This window comes from Terrapene carolina, unplaced genomic scaffold (genome assembly GCF_002925995.2).
Source record: "Terrapene carolina triunguis isolate 2854851 unplaced genomic scaffold, T_m_triunguis-2.0 Scaffold236, whole genome shotgun sequence".
In the NCBI taxonomy this organism is placed as follows: Eukaryota; Metazoa; Chordata; order Testudines; family Emydidae; genus Terrapene; species Terrapene triunguis.
In genome coordinates, this window is record NW_020664587.1 from 11,583,960 (window position 1) to 11,606,226 (window position 22,267).

The 22,267-nt window shown below is 45.3% G+C and overlaps 1 protein-coding gene and 3 non-coding genes across 5 annotated transcripts; all 4 read left to right on the forward strand.

Moving 5' to 3' along the window:
- The first annotated feature begins 533 nt into the window (after nt 1-533).
- PABPC4 (poly(A) binding protein cytoplasmic 4) lies at nt 534-20,273 on the forward strand. 2 transcript variants are annotated; one of them, XM_024202523.3, is made up of 15 exons: nt 534-1,880; nt 9,901-10,094; nt 10,988-11,103; nt 11,556-11,695; nt 11,970-12,064; nt 12,674-12,811; nt 13,864-13,959; nt 14,686-14,958; nt 15,266-15,353; nt 15,926-16,045; nt 17,027-17,154; nt 17,903-17,996; nt 18,628-18,758; nt 18,836-18,935; nt 19,918-20,273. In XM_024202523.3, exons 1-14 carry the CDS (start codon nt 1,688-1,690, stop codon nt 18,920-18,922), a joined length of 1,893 nt encoding a protein of 630 aa, XP_024058291.1. In that variant the 5' UTR covers nt 534-1,687; the 3' UTR covers nt 18,923-18,935; nt 19,918-20,273. The 2 variants fall into 2 exon arrangements, 1 of the variants encoding a protein (XP_024058291.1); XR_003899886.1 differs by lacking the exons at nt 14,686-14,958; nt 15,266-15,353; nt 15,926-16,045; ... (3 more) ...; nt 18,836-18,935; nt 19,918-20,273 and having other exon boundaries at nt 12,726-12,811; nt 13,864-13,950.
- On the forward strand, nt 13,561-13,694 carry LOC112108421. Its single transcript, XR_002908247.1, has one exon. It is a non-coding gene; the product is annotated as a small nucleolar RNA SNORA55 (small nucleolar RNA).
- On the forward strand, nt 14,263-14,398 carry LOC112108420. Its single transcript, XR_002908246.1, has one exon. It is a non-coding gene; the product is annotated as a small nucleolar RNA SNORA55 (small nucleolar RNA).
- LOC112108419 lies at nt 16,217-16,350 on the forward strand. The gene has a single exon (XR_002908245.1). It is a non-coding gene; the product is annotated as a small nucleolar RNA SNORA55 (small nucleolar RNA).
- Nucleotides 20,274-22,267: the final 1,994 nt, after the last annotated feature.

Below are 22,267 nucleotides of genomic sequence, written 5' to 3' on the forward strand. Positions count from 1 at the left end.
GCCCAGATGTGGGGTGTGAGGTTACCCCCAGATTACTGGAGGGGGGTAATGATTTGGGGAGGTCGCCGTGTGACGCCGTGTGGCGGTGAGGGGCCGGGCGGGATCCCGGCGGCTGGGAGCCGCTCTTGCCCCGGCAGGGGTCGCTGCAGCGGGCGGCCCATCCCTGCGGTGCGGCGGCGGGTCGCTCCCGGCCGGCCCGTGTCCTCTCCGCGGCACGGCGGCCCTTTCACCCCGGGGAGCGGGCTATAAAGGGGGCTCCCCCGGCCCCGGGCTGCCTCTCTGCTCGCCTGGCCGCAGCGCGTGAGTCGGTGTCGGGCCCAGCCGCGCTCCCGCCGCCCCGCGGAAAAACAAAAACAAAAAAAAGCAAAAAAAAATCGCAAAAGCCCGAAAAAAAAAAACTCCCAAGAAACGAGCCAGCGCCGGGGCGAGAGCGGCGCCCCCCGGTCCGTGTGTCCGTCCGGCTCCCCCCGCCCTGGTCCGTGGGTCTGTCCAGTTCCCTCCGCCCCCGGTCCGTGTGTCCGTTCGCCCCCGGTCCGTGTGTCCGTCCCCTCCGCTCCCGGTCTGTGGGTTTGCCTGTCCAGGTCCCACGTTTCTCTCCCACTCGTCTATTGGGTGTGTCCGTCTCCCAGGCCCGGGTCCGGCTGTCTGTCCCTTTGGCCCCTAGCCCTTCGGGGTTTTTTCACGGCTCCCGGACCCTTTCCCCTTGTTTGTCCCCCGGGGTCCCCACCCTCCGCTGTCTGTCTGCGCCCTCTTCGCTCCACGTGGGTCTCTGCCCTTCCCCTCCCCCCTATCGTGTCTGTCTGTCTGCCTGTGCCATCCATCGCCCCAAGTGTCCCCCCCCTTCGGGAAAGGAGCTGCCCATGCCTCCCTGCCTGGCTCCTCCAAACCAGTATTTATTATTCTAGTCCGAGGAACCGGGGTATATTTTATATAAAAATAGCGACATATCTTTTTCCTTTTAAAGAAAAGGGAAAAAACCCTATAACTATATATTGCAAAGTTTATTTTATTTTTGTCCAAGTTTTTTATCTCAGAAACTGAAATAACACAGCGGCCTCAGATTTTGGGTCTGAAGGATTTGGAAGAAGAAATAATAATATATTAAAAAAAGAGAAATACTTTTTTTTTTTTTTAAATTGACACATTTTGCTTTTGGAAACTAAGGCAAAGTGGAAAAACTCCACAGTGTGGAGGAGGCCTTGGATTTGGTTGTTGGGTGGGTGGTGGGGTTTGGACTCCTTGCTTGTGGAAGGCTTAATTTTTTTTGCCTATTTCCAGGCCTTTTATCTATCTGGCATCTTCCCTTCTTCCTCTCCCAGGGCCTGAGATAATCAAGCACACCTCTTCTGCAGAATTCTGTCTCCACCCCCCCAAATCCCCACAAGCTTCTCTTGCAGGAACCCCCAATCTGCTGCTCTTGACTTTCCAATCCCCACAGAGCACTCTGCTCTTATCCTGACTTCCCATTGGCCTCTACTTCCTTCTGCGACTCTTTAGTCTCTTCTGCCCTGAGGGGGACCCCCCCACACCCCTTTTTCCCACTTAATTTTCCGTTAGCCAAAATTAGTGATTTTAAAAAAATAATAATTATAAATTCCATTTTAGTTTCTAAAACTTTTGTTTGTTTAAAAAAAAAAACCTTTAAAAAACAAATTAGTTTCTGGTGGGAGTGCGTGCTGGGTGGAAGATGAATACGGCTGCTAGTAGCTACCCGATGGCGTCATTGTATGTGGGCGACCTGCACCCTGATGTCACCGAGGCCATGTTATATGAGAAGTTCAGCCCTGCTGGGCCTGTACTCTCCATCCGAGTCTGCAGGGATATGATCACCCGTCGCTCCCTGGGATATGCCTATGTCAACTTCCAGCAGCCAGCTGATGGTAAGTTGGACTTAAATGCCTATCCTTCTTCCTTTTCTTGGAACTGTTTTGCTGTTTGTACAAGTCCATACAATCACCTAGCTGTGAACGACCATGGCAGCTCTGCTACTCGGTTATGAAGTTGGAATGATATTAACCACTTCACATCTTCAGAGTCCTTTGCAAACATTAACTAATCTTCACAACACCTCTGTGAAGCAGGTAAGTAGTATTTCTGTTTGCCAAAAATCAGCTTCCATGGACTCGCTTATTCCTGGCTCATTTGAGAATGAAATCTTCCTCGTTTTCCCTCCCTGAATTGTTCTGCGTTAAGCTGCGTGTCTGGGTCTTTTATCCAGTCAGTCACCTTGAAGGAAGCTAAAGGCTAGTCAGCATCTGGTCAAACCTTCAGTCCGAATGACTGTAAAGGAATCTTCCCTCTCCCACCCTCTAAGGGTTTGGCTACACTCAGCCTGGATCCACAGACTGGGGTTCCTGCAACAGCACTATAAACAGCAGTGTGTGTTTGGGCTCAGGCCCTGAAGCCCACCCCCTTCCCTGGCTCTAAGACTCTGTCACAGTTTTAAAATGCAGTATAGACATACCGTGGGTAAACTGTCTGTTGGCTGATCTAGTTTGCTATTGGTTGTGAAGTTGAAATGCAGCATTTACTGATGCTTTTTCTACCCTTTTAAAAAGGAATACACACTCAGCTCACATGAAGCGCTGATGGTGCCTTGCATGGCTTAGGCTCTGTTCAAGGTAGGTATCCTTGGCCCACAGCAGCAGAGCTTTGAGAAGGATGGGGCAAAGGAGGTCAATGTTTAATATGTCCATATCCAGAGAAAAAGCTGGGTCAGCATTTTCTGCCCTAGTTCCCACAGTCTTGCATTACAGGCACCTAAGGTCTGTGATTTAGCAGCATCTTTACATGATGTAAGACTCTAGAGTGGGGAACTTTTAACTTTAATCCAGAATTAGTTTGCAACAGCACAAACTTCAGCTACAAGTGAACTCTATTGTATCCGTTAGATTCAGGTTTAAGAATACAGTCTTGTCGGTGCACCAAAGGAATACATGCTCCTTGAATCATGAGCTTTCTAATCTGTAATAAATAGAATATATCAGTTATGTAGTAACTATTCCTCTAAACCTATTGAGAAGCAGAGCCTACTGGGCTGAATTCTTGTCTGGAATAGTGTGGCCCTGATTTTACGCTGCCCTGGGTTTTCATCCTGTCTCCTGATACATGAGACCAGAGTAGCATCTTCCCCTTTTTCCCCAGTGGTGCTGATTGCTTTGAATGGCACTTCTGCTCCTGCCTATTGACGTGTTACTAAAAAGCTGCCTCGTAGCCCAATGATTTTTTTCATACATGGAGCCTTTGGAGTTGCTTCATACACAGGCCAAGCAATGTACGATGTGGTTTAAGACTTAACAGCAAGAAGGGATGGATTAGAGAGAGGCTGAGGTTGTACACATGGTTCTCTTCTTAGTCCTGTTCACAGCACCTTGTAAACATTAACTGAGCCTCCTAAGCTGGGAGAGGTAGGTATTATCTCCCCTCTCGGGGTTGGGGAAAAAACGGGCAGTGGAAACAACGCCAAGTGGGAGTCAGACCTCAGATGAGATGAACACAGAGATGTAGTCTGAGTATCCATCAGAAGAAAGGAAGAGATGCAGGGAAATGTAGCTATGTAAACTTTTTCTCACTGTAGCTTTCCTAAAGCTGAGAAGGGGGTAGAGCAGAGGACAATTTTAAGGGGCCCTTGAGTACTATGAAAGTAGACATGAAACTATAAGGGGCAAAGGGTTGCCTTTTTAGAGTGTATATGAGTGATTAGTTATGTGTTCTCCTTGATCTATTAAAAAATGCCCTGTCATGCATAAAAAGGAGAAGACAGGTGGCTTTCCAATATACTTCAAGATCACTTTTCACTGCAATAAATAGGCAGGTATTTGAGGGTGGAGTTGCTTCATACTTGGCTCCCAGTGAGGCAGCAGGCATGCTAGAAAGTCTCTGCTGAAGCAATACTCTGGCACAGTAGCAGGTGTCTAGTTACTTCTAGGTTAAGGAAGCCAAATGACTCAAACATGGGAAGCCTTGTCACTGAGGAATGTATGGGAAGGAGAAACCACCAAATTCCCATTGCTTTCATGAAAAGGATCTCTTCGAAGAGCTTTGAATTTCTCCTAAGTGGTGATCCCCGCTACACATGCTGTTTGGCTGCATGAGCAAGAGACGGCTGCTGCAATCAACAGAATATTGTCAAACCCTTTGGAAAGACAAGGCCATTGGTGGCACATCACGATCTCTTCGTAAGCAAGACTTGTCATGGAAGAGCAGGAAAAAAGCTTGTTTTCCCCTTTAAAGATGGCAGCCACCTCACACTGCATGAAAGGACATATTGGTATCAGCGCAGAGAAGGAAGGATGCTCATGTAGTACTGCAGTTTGCCACAGTGCTATTTGCCGTATTGTTGCTGTAAGCGATCTCTGTTATGGTTTGAATATTATTGTCAGATGTTACAAAGTAGAATTTCAGCACAAGGTAAAAGCATTCACCAGAGCTATAGGGAGACCAGACTGCTTGTTTAGAAGTTGTATTCAAAGTACTTACAGATGTTTTTTCAGTGCATATGAAATAGTAACAAATAATTGAGCAAAGAATCGATAATAGTCCACAGAACCTTCCATTCAAGGATCAAAGTGCTTTACAGATACAGATCAATGATGCCTCTACCTCTCTGTGAGGAAAGTATTCTCATTTTACAGGTAGAGAAGCTGTGGCTCAGAAGTTGACTTGCTCAAGGTCATGTGGCAAGTCTTTATCAGAACAAGGAATCGGAGTCAGAACTCGCTCGCAGTCCTGTGTGGTAATCACTAGCCCATGCTTCCTATACCCAGGACACTTGCATCTCAAGTGCAGACCTTCTGCTTTTTTACATACTTTTTTGTTAGCTAGTTAAGGTACCAGGTAGTGGAATAGTGATCTTCTGGGTGGGCATTGCCTGTTGGAGAAGGGTTGTTCTTGGGGAGAGAGTAATACTGTCTTAGATTGCACATCTCTATGGTATAGTAATGGGTGACTGTCAAATCCTGAGCATGTTGTATCATGGTAGGTAGATTGACCAAGAGAATGCTCCAGTATTCTGGCTGATGGTGAGGTTGATAACCATGGCCATTAACATGGTTCTTTTTCTGACTAAAGCACTGAAGAAAATTCTTTCAGCTTCATAATTAGAAGAGGAATTGAATGTTTCATGTGTGATTAGCTGTAGTTCAGCTTTCATAGTCTGGCATGGCCAAGTGCATTTTTTGTTTGTTTTAAAAACACATTAATAATTCAACAGACAAACTTTCATATGGACAGTTGTTACAGAAGCCCATGGGAAGAGAAATCATTCCCCCAAAGAATCTTAACGAAAAGTCAACAGATGGAATGGAGTGTGACGAGGCCGTTGACTTTTGGTTCTTATTGCTGAAGGGAGGCTTTTCCAGAACTGTACAATGTGATCGGCTTGCAAAAGGTCCCAGGATATTAGAGAGACAAGGTGGGTGAGGTAATCTATTTTATTGCAAGTTGGTGCAATAAAAGATATTACCTCACTTACCTTCTCTCTCTAATAAGAAGGTAGGTACTCCACCTCCCTGCCAGGCTGTCTACGCTGGGAATTAGGTTGGTATAATTGTGTCACTCAGGGGTGTGGATTTCCACACCTCTGAGCGACATAGTCATACCAATATAAGGCTATGTCTACACTACACAGCTTTTAGCGACATGGCAGTGTAGCCGCTGTTTGTCGTCTCTCCTGCCGACAAAAAACTTCTGTCCCCAACGAGTGGCATTCCTGCCGACAACGCACCGTTCACACTGGCGCTTGTTGCGGCAAAACTTTTGTCTTTCGGGAGGTGGGGGCTTAACACCTCTGAAAGACACAAGTTTTGTCGTTCCATTGCCAGTCTAGACATAAGCCTAACTTTGTATTGTAGACCAGGGCTAAGAAAGCCTGGGGAAGTTTGTATGCAAAGGACTTCTTACCTCATTCAGTGTCCTTCTCTAACTGAGCCCCACCACCACTTGTCATGGGCCCGTGAATTATTCATGTCCAATTATTCCTTCTTCAGCATCGCTGACAATAAACAACATTTTGTCTACAAAGAAATTCTTTTGCAAGCCTCCCCCATTAGGATGACCCAAACTGTATTTGAAATCTTTCTTCAAGGACATTAAATGAAGAATCAATTCATTGACTTTCTAGAGTTTAACTTATGAGTTGTGGTCAAGTAACATACAGAGAAGCCGAGAGAATGAGCCTAAACAGTCTTAAACTCACCAGTGGTAAATAAATCAGAGTGGCTAAATTCTGGCTCTTTCTTTTCTTTTTTTTTTTTTTTTAAGACATAGTGGTAATAAACAGGGACAAAAAGTCCCTGGGGCTTACAGAGTAAAACTCTAGTACTGGCTTTCTGATGGCTGAAACTTTGCATTGTAGTTACCCGCCTTTATGGGCCTTAACTGCACTGGCTAACTCCAGCACTTGATCAGAGAGTGGGGAAGGGGGCATTACTGTCCGGCAGGGAGTGTCTCAGTAGTTTTCACTAGGAACAGGCATGAAACAGAAAAGAGTGGTGGGTTAAGCAGTTAGAAAAGTGAGTGTATGCTGCAGCACTGTCTCAGATGCAGATGACTCTGCTGGAAGGATGACAGGAATCCGTAGGAGAGAAACAGACACAGGGATTGAAATGCCTGAAGCTTTGGCCTAAATAGAAGTAAATGTGGAAGTGTTTTTCTAGATCAGGGAAATGAATCAGAGGTGGGTTTTTTGGCTAATTCAAGCCACTCATGCCCATTCACTAAAATGGTGTGATTGTGCCTTGTCATATCCACAGATGGAGATGTAAACGTCCCTAAAGCCCCGGGAGAATCTATTTCGGACCACTCGCTGTAATGCTCACAAGGGGTCTTTAAGCCGACTTCAAGCGGCAGACAGTGATACTGTGGCGTAATGTATTAACAGAGACAGCAGCAGCACAAGTTCTGCTCCTAGCTCGTAACAGTAGAAGAGCTGAAATAATGCGAGTAGGATCCTAACTAGTCTGGGGCTCAATAATTGTCATAGAGGTTCAGAATTCATTCTGATTGCATGCCTTTGCTTCAAACTGCTTGTCACCTTTCAACAGGAGTCCCGTTTCAGCTACAAATGGTAGATACTATTAGTTTGTGTCCTTGCCAACACATGCCTCTGGGAGGACCTCTCCCTGCTATAAATAAATGCTGCCAAATTCAACAAGCTGGACTGAGTTGCCTTTTGAAGTGTCTACTGGAAATGGACTGTGGTAAACTGCACATTGCTGAAAGAATGGCATTGATTCAGACTGTAGCAGTTGAGGAATAAATTGAGTACGCCAGTTGGTTGAATTTAACCCTTTTGACTAAACAAAGTTAGCTGAGCCCCTACGGCAAAGGTATTTTTCTCTCTTATACAATTGTACATGTTCCCTTTCCTTTGCAAGTGCATAGTTCAGGAACAAGTGAGAGGGGAGTTTCAGCTGTGTGAGGTGAATGGGAGCATGTGACAACACTCAAATAGAAAAGCCATTTCTGTAGCAGATGGAAACTTCCCGTTTAAGAAACATTTCTACAAACAGGAGTTCAAATAGACTAATATTTCAAGGGGGTCTTGGTGACTTTTGTCGTGAATTTTGTGGTGGTTGAGCTCCATGCTGACATGAAGATAATCCCTGAGATAATTTGTTGCATAGAAAATGTTGGATTCTCTAGATCCTTTTTCATCTGCAGCTAGAGATCAGTAAGAGGCATGTGTAGCCCGCAGACAATCAAAATCACATTTCTCTTGAATTTGCTGCTGCTATGGTCTAGCCAACAATTTTCACTTCTTTGAGGCCCTGAATCTAAATATGGAAAATCATCCATCAAAAAAAAAAAAAATGGAACCTCAAATCCAGTTTAGAGTTTTTTACTCTAGTATGTGGGTGAAGGTGGGCTGAGAGGAAGCCAAACTAACCTGGGAAGGTAGGTTTCTTATCTCATGACTATTCTTTGATTTAATGTAGGTCCATCCTCTTTTTTCCCCCCGCCTCATACTGGGAATTAGTGTCCTCTTTCTCTTCCCCTGCATACTGTGGGAGTATTTTCTGGCATAGAAGTGTGTCCTGAGCATCTTAATTTTATGAACAAGATCCTGATGTGCATATGTAATGGTCCTTTTAATACACCAGTGGATATCAGAAATAGAATCTCCTAGGGGGGTTACAGTGGGTTAAAAGTCAATCTACATTGCTGACGTTTTAGAATTTAGATGGATACACTTCTCTGTTTACAACATAGCATATGCAGATTTCTTTCTGATTTTTCTTATTCCTCTCTGATGCGATCTTTAGAGTGGGTTGCTAAAGCACCATTTTTGCCCCATAGGCTACGTGGGTGTCTCAAACTTCCTTCCCAGCATATTACACATGTTTATGTACCTCTCCCTGCACCACCAAGGAGAATAATCCCTCTTCTTTTAGGCCTCGTTTACCGTTAACAGGATTTGCCAGCATAGATATACGGGTAGAACTATACCAGGAAACCCCCTTTTGAAAATACAGCTTCAACTGGCAAAGGAATTCTCTTGCAGGTAAAGCTTAAACCAGTTCCCCAAACAGAATAAGCGATACTAGCAAAAGGACTTTTTTGCCAGCATAACTGCAGCTACCCTGGTATAGCAATGTTGGTTGGGAGTATGATTTTACAACATTTTTATGTTGGCAGAAGTCTAGTGTAGACTGTTATACTGGCAAAGTGCTTTTGTGGATATGGTTTATTTCTTTGGGGGAGCTGGTATAAGCCATGCTAGCAGAAACACTGTGCCTCCACCAGAAGGCTTTACTGGTATAGCTATACTGGCAAATCGTTTCAAGTGTAAGCTAGGCCTTACAAGGCGTTCGGAGGATTTTGTGCAGAGTATTGAATATTAAGGGCTGTCAAGCGATTAAAAAAATTGTGATTAATCGCACGATTAAACAATAATAGAATACCATTTATGTAAATGTTTTGGATGTTTTCTACATGTTCAAATATATTGATTTCAATTACAACAAAACACAATGCGTACAGTGCTCACTTTATATTTATTTTTATTACAAATATTTGCACTGTAAAAAACAAAAACAGTATTTTTCAATTCAGTTAATACAAGTACTGTAGTGCTCATCTCTTTATCATGAAAGTAGAACTTACAAATGTAGAATTATGTACAAAATAACTGCATTCAAAAATAAAACAATGTAAAACTTTAGAGCCTACGAATCCACTCAGTCCTATTTCTTGTTCAGCCTATCGCTCAGACAAACAAGTTTGTTTACATTTGCAGGAGATAATGCTGCCTGCTTCTTGTTCACAATGTCACCTGAAAGTGAGAACAGGCGTTCATAAAGCACTGTTGCAGCCAGGGTTGCAAGATATTTAACATGCCAGATGCGCTAAAGTTTCATATGTCCCTTCATCCACCATTCCAGAGGACATGCATCCATGCTGATGATGGGTTCTGCTCCATAACAATCCAAACCAGGGGCCATGTCTAGACTAGGAAAACAGGCCTTTATTTTCAACCAAGTTAGCTCAAACTTGATTGAAAAAATAATTTTGTTTTTCCTAGGTGAGACAAGGCCTAGGTGTCTTGATTCCCAGTCCTGTCTTCTGATTGCTAAACCATGCCATTACTCTTGTGAAAAATAACCTATACTAAACCCGTTGTAATGTAGTCTTGTAAACATGTCTAATGACTTAGCTGCAAATACGTCAATTTAAAATAGAGTTTTTTATTTTTAAATGTCTAATCTTACAATAAAGGTCAGTTAGCCAATGGAATTACTAGCCAAAGGATATCACCAAGGCCTTGTCCCTTAAGTGTTCAGAAGAGACTACATAACCTGAAAGTGATTTCAAAGAAAGCTGTAGTACTAATGCAGCAGCGACCTTTCTCCTTTGCCAGGCTGCAGAAGCGTGTTCTTCCTGACTTTCTTCTCTCCACAGCTGAGCGTGCTCTAGACACCATGAACTTTGATGTGATCAAAGGCAAACCCATCCGCATTATGTGGTCTCAGCGAGACCCCTCTCTGAGGAAGTCAGGGGTTGGGAATGTCTTCATCAAGAATCTGGACAAATCCATAGACAACAAGGCACTTTATGACACATTCTCAGCATTTGGGAATATCTTGTCCTGCAAGGTGAGACTTGGTACCTTCCCTAAACCCTGAACACCCACCTTTGTGTAAGAATCCACCTTCCATCGCACTTACTCGACCCAACTAAACACACACAACAAGGGATGGAAAGTGGGGATGTCCACCATGCTTGGGCAAGGGAATCTCCAAAAGCAGAACAGAAAAGGACATAGTTGAGCAGAAGAGGATCATTAAAGTTAGACTTGATCTTGATCGTCAAGGCATAAAGCTGTGCACAGCTTTGAAAGCCTCTTCTTAAAATGCCTTGCTGACTCTGTCCCTTGGCATGACTTGTTTTCCCTTGTTGACACGCCACTTGTGCAAGCACAACAAATGGAAAAGCTTCTGTTCTCTGCAGTTGAAGATACTAGCAAGAGCACAAGTTTCAGGCTATGAAAGGGTGGGTTAATGTTTGGCTTGTAGCTGGCATATGATTTAAATCTGGGATTCTGGCTTTTGCATGTAGTACATCAGCAATACTAGGTCAGACTTATCCTTGTGGAGAGCACTTCATTCACAGATGTGAGTGCTTCACAAGGGAGGGTACATATCAGCAGTCCTTCACAGAGTGAAAAGCTGAGGAAGGGAGATGACGTACCCTTGCTCAAGGTCACATAACAGCTAAGTGGCACATTGTGGACCAGAACCCAAGTCTCTTGACTCCTAGCCTAACTTCCTATCCACTGGACCATGCTTCTCTCCAGTATTTAGTTTTTGTTATTATTTATTTGTATTGCGCCAAGGAGCCCTAGTCAAGAACCAGGACCCCATTTTCCTCTTCTTCATACCTTCTGTGTAAATCAAGGAAAACAGAGGACATCTCTGCTGTTATCCTGTAACCAACATTTTCTGTCTTAGTGCAGAGCTGATGATCTGATTTGTTCCATCACTTGTAGGTGGTGTGTGATGAGAATGGCTCTAAGGGCTACGCATTTGTGCACTTTGAGACCCAGGATGCTGCAGACAGAGCCATCGAGAAGATGAATGGCATGCTGCTAAACGACCGCAAAGTGTGAGTGTCACAGCCAGAAGCAGCAACGATCGCATGAACCATGATGCATCTCGGTATTAACAGGGGACACACAAGGCTACTGGTTCTCCTGGCCCAAGCCTTGGCCTGCTACCTCTCCACTACAGGGCTGGTGAGTTTCCCTGCCCAAGCCATGGCCTGTTACCTCTCCACTACAGGGCTGGTGGATCTCCTTGGCCAAGCCTTGACCTGCTACCTCTCCACTAATGGGCTGGGTGGGTATCCTTGCCCTACACTCTCCACTGCAGAGCTGGGTGGGCATCTTTGGCCTGCTGCCTCTCCACCATAGGACAGTTGATTCATCTGCTTGGTCTCTGGCCTGTTACATCTTCCCCCAGCTCCTACCAGTCACTCGTTTTTAGCCCACTGCAAATCACACATCCACCCTTGAAAACGAGTTTTTTCTCACAGTGACTCTCGCTTTTTCTTTTCAGATTTGTTGGGAGATTCAAGTCCCGTAAGGAGCGGGAGGCTGAGCTGGGAGCCAAAGCAAAGGAGTTCACCAATGTTTATATTAAAAATTTTGGGGATGACATGGATGATGAGAGACTAAAGGAGCTCTTCAGCAAATATGGTAAATACACTCTCACTGCAGCTGCAAACCTTGTACCCCCATAGTAATTCACGTGAGTGCTGCCAACTGTGGTGCTAGTTCTGAGTCACTCTGAGGACAGAGAAGCAGGATAATCCAGAGAGAGTGGGCAGTTGTCAGACAGAAGGCAGAGGCTGGGACACAAAGGGAATGAAAGAAAGCCAGGTGGTCTGTGAGGCTTTAGTTTTGATTTTGAAAAGCTCTCCTGGAAATGTAGTGTAGCTAATGCCCTGCTAACTCTGTCCCTTGGCAACAGGCAAGACACTGAGTGTTAAGGTGATGACAGATCCCACTGGAAAGTCCAAAGGCTTTGGGTTCGTGAGCTTCGAAAAACATGAAGATGCCAACAAGGTACGAAACTGCTTTCGTTCTAGTCGGGTGTTTATACGGAAATAAGTGTGGGAAGCCATCATCTAGTGTAGGGATGGGGAACACTGATCCTCAGAAAAGCTTAGAGCCGAGAGTGTCCAGAGTTGGGTTGAATAGCTTCTGCACTTCACCAAGTTGGATGTTCAAGGTTAAAGCCCACATTCCCCCAAACTACTAGATCTGTACGGTATCCTGTTGGATAAATAGCAGGAATTTTATCTGATCAGGGACCATTACACCAGGAGACAAGGTGCAGTGAAGTTGGGGAGGTGTCTGGAGCTGGCATGATGCTCAGAAATGCTCTTCCCTCAGAGTAGGTCTTACAAGATTTGTCCCTGTAGTCAAGGGTTGGATAATCGTCTGTACGTTCACATCTCTCTGCTGTGAGTCCGGAATTTAGAGTGAGCAGTGTGAGGCTGGTTCCTGCTGACAACTTCAGTTTGTATTTTACCAGGCCTTTATTTAGATGCAACACAAATGTAATGTTCCAGGAGAGGGGGGTGGATTGTTGGCACTCAAGCTGGTAGTAACAGGAGTAGCTGCCACTTTTTCACCATTTGACAGGAATTTTCTGTTTGAACCCCTGTCCAGGCAGTGGAAGAAATGAATGGAAAGGATATTAATGGAAAAATGGTATTTGTAGGCCGGGCACAGAAGAAAGTAGAGCGCCAGGCAGAGCTGAAACGGAAGTTTGAGCAGCTGAAACAAGAGAGAATCAGCCGGTACCAGGTAAGACAGTGTGTGTTCCTGTTCTGGATGCAGGGACCCATCTTCAAGCAGAAGTGTACTGGTGGACTTAAAGGGAACATGCCTATTCTTATTTAATTGTCAGCTTGCAATACTGACCTCTAGGGTACGTCTACACTACGAGATTAATTCGAATTTAGATAATTCGAATTTGGGAAACAGATTGTATAAATTCGATTGTGCGCGGCCACACTAAGCACATTAATTCGGTTTTTAACCACATTAATTCGGTGGTGTGCGGCCACACTACCCCATTAATTTTAACCACAGTAATTCGGTGGTGTGCGGCCACACTACCCCTAATTCGAATTTACAAAATCGATTTTGGTGCTACTCCGCTCGTCGGGGTGGAGTACAGAAATCGATTTTAAGTGCCCTTTAATTCGAAGTAACTGGCTCCGTTGTGTGGACGGGTTAAGGATTAATTCGGATTAACGCAGCTAAATCCGAATTAAAGTCGTAGTGTAGACCAGGCCCTAGAGTTAAAGGCAATCGCCTAGTATGGGCAGAGGGAACTCCAGGGGTCAGAGCTATGGCAACAGACTGAAATTTTTAGTGGCATGTGAGAATAAAGTCTGGGGTTTGTAAGGACTATCAACATAAAGTCTCAAGCATGTAGTCTCTCCTGCAGTTATGAAGACTGACACCTTACATGGATGACAAAAGGTAGCAGAGATCAGGCCACCTTCTGTGGTTGTGGCTTATGGTAAAGCTAGGTCAGGATATTGTTTGCATCGAAATCTTTCCTGCTCCTTGCAGTGCAGTGCAGGACTGGGGACACATGATGCTACAGCAAAGCAGAGGAAATCCAGACAGGCTCCTTTCCATTTGCACTGAGACTTGTCTCTACAACTCTGCAACATTTCCTGCCCTTAGTTATTAGGGGAGCGAGCTCTGGGTTTGGATCATTTCCATAGCTTAATGGCTTTGGCAGCTAGATGTGGTTGCTCAATATTCCCTAAATATGCAATTTCTTCATTGGTATGGCTGTCTTCCATATTGTTAGCCTCATGGATTAGTATTCTCTCTTCTAGGGTGTTAATCTGTACATTAAGAACCTAGATGACACTATTGATGATGAAAAACTGAGGAAGGAGTTTTCGCCTTTTGGGTCTATTACAAGTGCCAAGGTATTGTCAGGGTTTATAGATTCTTAGATTTCAAGGCCTGAATGGGAGGGGTCATTATCTAATCGGGGCGTGGGGTTGAGGGTGATTCGTATATCTGTGGTTCTCTTAAGCACCGAAAACATCTTGACCAGTCAAGATGTGGATTTCAGTGGGAGTGAAATGTGTTTTTACGTGAGAATTGTATTGAATACTTGCTTCATCCCTAATGAAGTGGGAAATGGCAAACTGGCTTGTGTTTCAAGTGACTCCTGACATAATTGAGATGCCCAGGAATGCAGTGTTGAGTCATGCAGTTTAAAAGGTGCACCTGAATCTTTCCCATTCCTTGCAGTACAGTGTGGGCCTGGGGACACATGGTGCTAACAGCAAAGCAGAGTAAATCCAGACAGGTGGTTTTCCTCCCTCATTGAGGGCTTGTCTCTACAACTCTGCAACATTCCTCCTCTGACCGGAGGTTGTGGAGATTCACTAGGGTAAAACATACAGCTTCTCTTTATTGGCAGGGAATAGGAAGGAAGTAGAGGTTTCATTGGAAGTAGCAACAATTGATTCATTGCTGGCTGATCCACTCCCTATAGACAACAGTCCCTTCCCGTGTGATATACATGAAAGATCACTGAGTACTTGAGTCCCCTGAATTGTGAATAGATTGCTATGACTCTAGCCAAGCCCTCATGACATGGACCTGCCTTCACAATGCTGCCACTCTGTCAATCCTCATTTTAGGTGATGCTGGAGGATGGACGAAGCAAAGGGTTTGGCTTCGTCTGCTTTTCCTCTCCAGAAGAAGCTACGAAAGCTGTGACTGAGATGAATGGGCGTATCGTGGGCTCCAAGCCATTGTATGTTGCGCTGGCACAGAGGAAAGAGGAGCGAAAGGCCCACCTCACTAATCAGTATATGCAGCGCATTGCCGGAATGAGAGCCCTGCCTGCGAACACAATCATTAACCAGTTCCAGCCAGCTGCTGGGGGGTACTTCATGCCTGCTGTGCCCCAGGTAAGCCCCCCTGAGTAAGTCAGAGTGGCTTTACTACCAGCGTCACCTGGCTTGAATCTCTGACGCTGCTTAGCTGCAAGGACTCCATTGAGTCTTTCTGCTGTACCTTTCGCCAGGCTGCAGCTCCTAATGTGAGGTACCTAGTCCGTGGGATTCGTTCTGTGGCTTCCCAGCTGCCTGCTATTGTCATGTGACTCTGGGGCACAGAGCACTGAGCTCAGGAAGGGTATCAAATCCTGTTGTAAACAACATTTTACATCACTGGCTTAGATATGGCTTCTTCATTGTTTTTTTCCATCCTCTTCAGGCTCAGAGCAGACCCACTTACTATTCACCCAATCAGATGACGCAGATGAGACCTAACCCACGCTGGCAGCAAGGGGGGAGACCTCAAGGTGAGTGTGCTGGAAACAGAGCTGTGGCTTTAAGACACCTGTTTGTCTTACTCTCTGATTATCCTTCACACTACCTGTTGATCCTGTGTCTGATGCCCTTTTGTGCCACTAGACGTTGGAAGAAAAGTGCAGTTGTTCCCCTGCAAAGAACAGACTAGACGTCATTCTTGGTCATGGCTGGGCTGCCAGGTGGCGAGAGACACCCACTCGTTCTGGTGACTGAAATCCCTGCTAGGCAATCCCTGCTAGCTGATGACATCTGTTGTTGATCTGGGCTCTGCTATGCCAGTCTCTGAGAACTACCCTCTGTCTTACCAGGGCATACTCTGTAGTCTCCTGTGTGTTCATACAAGTGTAGCCTGCTGGGGTTTCTAGAGCCACAATTCCTTCTCTCTTTCCAATGTGGGCAAGGATGACAGCAACAATGAGGACTTCTCCATTGAATCCCCTTCCTTGACCCCCTCCTTCAAGACACGCGTGCACAAGCGCACACACGTCTCCCAGCTGGTGGGCCGGGAACTGCTAATCATTTTGTATTTTGAGAATTTCCTCTCATTGCTTTTCTCTCTCAGGATTCCAAGGAATGCCGAATGCCATGCGCCAGTCCGGACCGCGCCCAGCACTGCGCCATCTGGCTCCTACTGGCAATGCTCAGGCCTCTCGTAGCCTCCCTGCTGCTGCCCAGAGAGTTGGTAAGCAGTCCAGCTCTTACTTTCTTCTCCAAGTCTAAGTGGAGAAGCGGGGGCTGCAGAGTCTCTTGTGTTTCTGAAGACTGATGCTGGACGTGGATGGCAAGAGGCAGCATGGAGCGCACAGTTGTTGTAGGGCCCCATGTTAGGATGGCATAAGTTAGGGTAAAGAGAGCACCTAAATCTTTCCCATTCCTCGCGGTGCAGTGCTGGTCTGGGGACAGTTGGTGCTATAACACAGCAGAGGAAATCCAGACAGGTTGCTTTGCACTTTAATTGGGACTTGTCTCTACAACTCTGCAACACTTACTACCCTCTGTATGATTATGGAGGTTTCTCCAGAGTTAGATGTCCAGCTCACTCAGTTGGAGGGGATGTAAGTAGGAAATGTCTCACAAGCAGCATCTATCATTGGTTTAGGGTGCTGGAGAAAAGCCCTGTCCTAAGGTGGCCCAGTGTTTCTGGGGTATAACTCTAGCGAGGTGATGGCGGCTCTCTTCCACTGTAGTACAAAAGGAACTAATTTCTGACTGGGGCCCCGGGTTAGAAGCTCCAGGATAACACACGCAGCAGGATAATTAACCTCTTCCCCAACTATATCTAACACGACAAACTGAATATTACACAGCTCAGAATAATTTGGCAGGTAAGGAGCCTGTTCAGCTGCCGGGTATGTTGTGTTAGTGCGGCGCCTCACAAACTTTTAGTTCCAAGTATGTGTATAACGAGGATGCAGCGTGCAAAACAGGGCTTGGTCCAGCTTCATCCGGGACTGAGTTCTAGCTTGGTAACATTGCCTCCCCGGCACCAATATTTGGCTCTGCATTGAATAAACTCTGCTGCTGGACAGCGGTGGTGCTTAGTTGTGGTTGTTCACAAATTCCACACGGTTCGCATCAAGCTAGAAACACAGTGGGGTTTAGACTTGTGCGCCACACGCTTCTGTGCATGTGTATAATCTGGTATCCTATTCTTCCTTTGCAGGCGTCGCCACTGCAGCTCAGAATTTAGCCCCTCGTCCGCCTGTAACTGCCCCGGCTCCCAGAGCAGTTCCCCCTTATAAATATGCCTCAACTGTCCGCAGCCCACACCCAGCAGTGCAGCCTTTGCAGGTAATACGAGGGGCTGTGTTGCAGCCAGCAATGGTAAAGTTAGACCATAGTAGCTACCGGAGCAGCTTTGACAGCTAAACTTGACTGTAAAGTGGATTTTTTTTCTAGAAAGGCCAGATTACTTTGCTAACAGAGATGGCAGAATTTGGGAAGCTGGCTGTACTCCTCCACTTACTCAGCTCTGCTTGTGCAGCTCAAGCCAATCATCTTGTTTAGCCTGGCAGGCCCTTTATTTGCCCTTTTTTCCCCCCAGGGATGCTCTTGGGTCCTTGCCCCCAACTTTGTCTCTGGCCTCAGCTGCACCTCGTCGTCTCTTAGCCAGGCTGGATAGCACAGCCTTTCTCGAGGGATCCTTGAAGATGCAGCTAGACCCCTCTACAGAGGTCACCAGGCACATCCCGTTGTTGAACAGCAAATCTGAGTGCTGCTCTTGTCCCAGCATTACATTACCCCATCAAGCAGTCCTGTACCTCACAGCTCTAAAACGATCCATACATAGGACGTTTACAAGCAACGTGCCTCCAAGTTCCAGGATTCCTTTTTGAGGCTTGATTGTGAACTAAGAACACCCTGTCGGTCCTGCACTGAACCAGTCTTGTCCATGGGCCTTTCCAGCCGCTCAGGCTCTGCCACGGATTTATTTGTGTCCTTGGGGAGGAGCTATAGATTCTCTTGCTGTCGCTAAACAAAAAACACCAACCGTTCCCTTTTACACATCACTACTGAATTCTCCTGTTGCTTCTTACAGGCACCTCAGCCTGCAGTACACGTACAGGGACAGGAACCTTTAACTGCTTCTATGCTAGCTGCTGCCCCTCCCCAGGAGCAGAAACAGATGCTGGGTAAGTGACATTATAGTTCTTGAGGAAGCCTCCAGGGCTATAAGGACGCTAAACACATTCCTTGTGATCCTATTCTAATTCAGGACAATTCACGGGAGTTGGAAAGCATCAGTCTTTCACCTATGAGGACACTCCAGCCACTTTTGGGAAAGCAACTGGACACATTTGTAGCGAAATCCCTCTGTAATGTGTGTACAGATAATGGTTAAAAGTGCGGGGGGTGTAACTATCAGGGTTGGAAATGATCGTTTCATTGGAACCGCAGTTTCCAATTCCAGTAGCATTGGCTCCGCCTTGTTGAACTGCATTCAGCTTGTTTTCATGGAGATCTTTCCAGTGTCTTGTCTGCTCTACATGGACGTTAAAGTCCCTCTGGCAATTCTGGGCCAAAATTTTCCACAGCCTTCACTGCTGTCTACCTGGTGGCTGCCCTTCTCCCTGAGTTTGGCAGCATCCCACAGTGGTACTGTGTGCATATACTTTGTAAAGTTTTTGAGATGAGGTGCTACAGAAATGGAACGTTAATGCCCTGGCTCATAGCTGGTGATTTACCTTCCCTCTTTGTCATAATTGCTGCAAAGCCCCTCAGAGCACTCTACAAAGACCATCTGTTTGACCTTTGCTTTCCTAGGAGAACGTTTGTTCCCCCTGATCCAAGCTATGCACCCCAGCCTTGCGGGGAAAATCACAGGAATGCTACTAGAGATTGACAATTCAGAGCTACTGCACATGCTGGAGTCTCCAGAATCCCTCCGGTCAAAGGTAAATTCCCACGCCCTTCATGGCAGGCTTGGCTGGAGAGTGATCATGGATCTTATTTGATCATTTGTCTACCCCAGGTGGAGGAGGCTGTTGCAGTGTTGCAGGCTCACCAAGCCAAGAAAGAAGCTGCCCAGAAGGTGGGCGTGGTTGCTGCTACCTCTTAAACCAGGAAGACTGGTGAGTGCATCCCTGCTCTCCTCTTCAATCCGAAGCTTTCAGTATCAGAGTAACTAGAATATTGTTTGTAGGGAGTGCAGCCTGCCTAGAAGAGGGGTCAGGGCTCCAGCAGAATTTCAGTCCACTCCTTGCAGATCAGTGCAGTTTTGCATACAGAAATTCCTGAGGATAGAAGCTTCAGAACTTTTCTTTTAGAGATCCATTCACATTTCATCTTCAAACAGGTTTCTTGAGTTCCTGAAGTATCTCCAGCAGCTAGCGTGTCAGGGAAGGATAAAAATATACTGAAATGAGATTTGTGAAGACCTTTAAATTATTAATCCATGTCAAAGAATAGAATCCATCAAAATAAGAGCAAAGCCACAAGACATCAGTCATTTTTGGGCAGGGCAAAATGGAGACATATCACACCTAAATGCCCAGGTTTATCCAAGTTGACAAGTACCTTTAATTAAAATTACCTACTGTGTTCTTGTCAATTAGCTGCTAAGTAATGCTTTCAGTTTCTCTGAATGCCCCTGTAGATGGGTGGCTTAAACTACATCTAGATTTTCACATGCCTTTCCATAGCAGCTTCCCCTCATAAATTCCCTAATGTGGATTAGTCTGGAATTACTGTGGTCCAGTAAAAGATATTACCTCACCTACCTTGTGTGTGTCATATCCTGGGACCAACTCAGCTACAACACTGACCAGTAAGGCACTTTATATGAGGCGGTTGTGACAGGGTATCACCACTTCTGGCACTAAAGATTTATAGGCAATCTTCCATTTCGGGAGCACTGTCGCTTTAAAATGACAACAGCCAATCTGGCAATTCATTATAGTATGCAGATTAGATAGTAAATTTGCCCCTTGGGTTTTTTAATGGGTTGGTAATTTTGGATATTGGCACACTGGGCTGGATTGAGCTATGTTGCCTGTAGAGAATTTAGTACTTTCTTAACCTTTTTTCTCTCTTCCCCCCCCCTCCTCCCCTTAGGATGCAAAGAAGCCAAATAACCCCTTCACAGACATCAGCTCAAGATGTTTGGAGATACCCTTCGCTGTCCTGCAGATCTCAACACCATATCACATAGCTATACTGTATTTTGTAAATTAGTCTTTAAAAATCTTGTTTCAAAAGTCAATTCCATGACACTTTAGGTTTCCAAGACCAGGATTAAGTTTGCAAGCTTTTCCTTTGTGGCCAGGACAGAGCTAAGCTTCGTCTTTTCTAAGCAGGACATTGAGGATTTCTGATTGAAAGTTTTTTGTGGGTTTGGTTTTTAACTGAACAATCCAGTTTGTGAAGTCTGGAAAGTCTTTATCAATAAAGGAATAAAACCTTTCATTAAATGGGTCTTTTCTCCCGCCTATTGTGCCAAACCACATGAATTTCTTTTACTTGTCAGAAGTAAACTGTTAAGCAATTGTCACATGATTTAAAAACTTAGTTGTGATTTAATGGCACTATTTTCTCTCTCTCTCTCTCTCTTGTCTCAACATGACAATCCCTGCTATCAAGTAGCCATGATAAAATACCACTTGACATTTTGACTTCAAACTGCAGTGTTTGGGTCTGGTTGGTATTTGAAAGGCAGACCTTTAAAGAAAGCCCATTGTATTGGAAATGGTGTTGATTTCCTAGGTGGGACACAGCCCTCTGAAATGGTATTGGGAGACATTTTTCAGATGAAGGATAGAGAAGGGGTTCTGATTACGTTCCATTTAAAAATACCAGGGCACTCTGCAAGAGTGGAAAATACCCGGCCATTCTTCACGCTGGATGACTACATACGGTGTACCTCCGTTCCTCCTGCATATTCAATTGGATATTTTATTTCACTTCCTTTTAAGAGTTGTATAGTGTCGTACTGTGCTAGTAAAACTATTCTGCACCTTCGAGGTCCCTGCATTTCAGTGTCGGGAGGTTTTGATGTGTGCTATGTAAAGTGGTTTGGGGGCATTCTTTGGCATGGAAGGTATTCTATAAATGACTTAGAGGTACAGCCCAAAAAGGTAGGGTTAGTATTATCAAAGGATTTAAGAGAATCTCCCCTAAAGGAAAAAAGCTGGAAAGCACACTTCAGTTTCTCTGCAAAAGGAGGATGATGCCTGCTTCACAGGAGAGCTAAGGCTTAATACAGGGTTGCAAAGCATTTTTAGGTCCTTGGAAGAACGATGGTAGGAAAGTATAAAGGGCTCTTGTGGTTTCTAGATTTAAATGCCACCTCGATTTTCACTTTGCCAATCTGTGTTTTTGAGAGCAGGCCAAGGTTTTGAAATATACAAGAATCCCCCTTTAGAAGCTAGGAGAGGGGAAATGCAGTGCCCTGCATCTCCTGAGGGCCAGTCACAAAGCAGAGCATTTTGATTCTAATGATACAGACTCCTTTGTATGGGGAATTGAACAATAGATTGTAACAAGATCCTGAAAAGGCTGGTAGCTCTTAAACATCAGTTACACGTTGGACCTGTTATCTTAGCTGACCACTCTAATAATTCCGTTTCTGCTTCCCAGCTGCAGTGCCACAGTTCATAACATTAAAGCAGGAAAATGGTGACTTTGCAGTCTGGTCGTATGACACTTAGCACAGTAACTTACTGATTATTTGGAAATGCAGCTGTACCTTACTGAGCATCCCAGAGAGTCAGGGTAGGACCCTGTGAAACTTGTTGGGCACAGGCAGTTGACATTGGACTCCGACGCAAACACAGCTCTTGCAAGCACCTTTAAGTTCTATGATCACTGGACACCCTGCCATTCAGGATCAGGGCTCCAATGGGGTAAGTCTTGTAGCCCCATTTACAATCTATCCTCAGTCAGTTTTCATTAACTCCTGCTTCTAAACCACGCGCACGTAAACGGCTGAACCGACTGGCTGTAATGCTAGCTGGAGCCACAGAAACTCCTCAGAAGCTGCACTATGGCCATCCTGGTTGCAATAGCGACTAGCAGATACTATGGTTAGGGGGGAAAAAACTATAACTCAGAGGTTGCTTCAATAATCTTGACCACCCAATCGCATTGTAGTGGATAAGGTTGAAGATATTTGTTCTGTGGAGGGCAGTTGATCAACCGGAATCACTAGGTTGTTGGTTTAATTTCCCCTCTTCCCTAGGAAAAACACTATTCTTCCTGGGGTTACTAATTCACACTTTCTAAGGCCCAAAGGCACTGCGGGGCTCATCTGCTCCACTGCACAGCGTGGGCCTGAGAACTCCCCCCCAAATAATTCCTAGAGTGGATCTTACAGAAAAACGTCTAATCTTGATTTTAAACTGGTCAGTGGTGGAGGATCGACCATAAACCTTGGTATGTTGTTCCAAGGGTTAATTCCTCTGTTAAT

Excerpts from the sequence above, each read along its gene's own strand:
- PABPC4 (XM_024202523.3), top strand. The coding sequence starts at position 1,688 with ATGAATACGGCTGCTAGTAGCTACCCGATGGCGTCATTGTATGTGGGC. Across the intron at positions 13,960-14,685 it reads GGTCTATTACAAGTGCCAAG|GTGATGCTGGAGGATGGACG; the intron begins GTATTGTCAGGG and ends TCCTCATTTTAG. Across the intron at positions 14,959-15,265 it reads TCATGCCTGCTGTGCCCCAG|GCTCAGAGCAGACCCACTTA; the intron begins GTAAGCCCCCCT and ends CATCCTCTTCAG.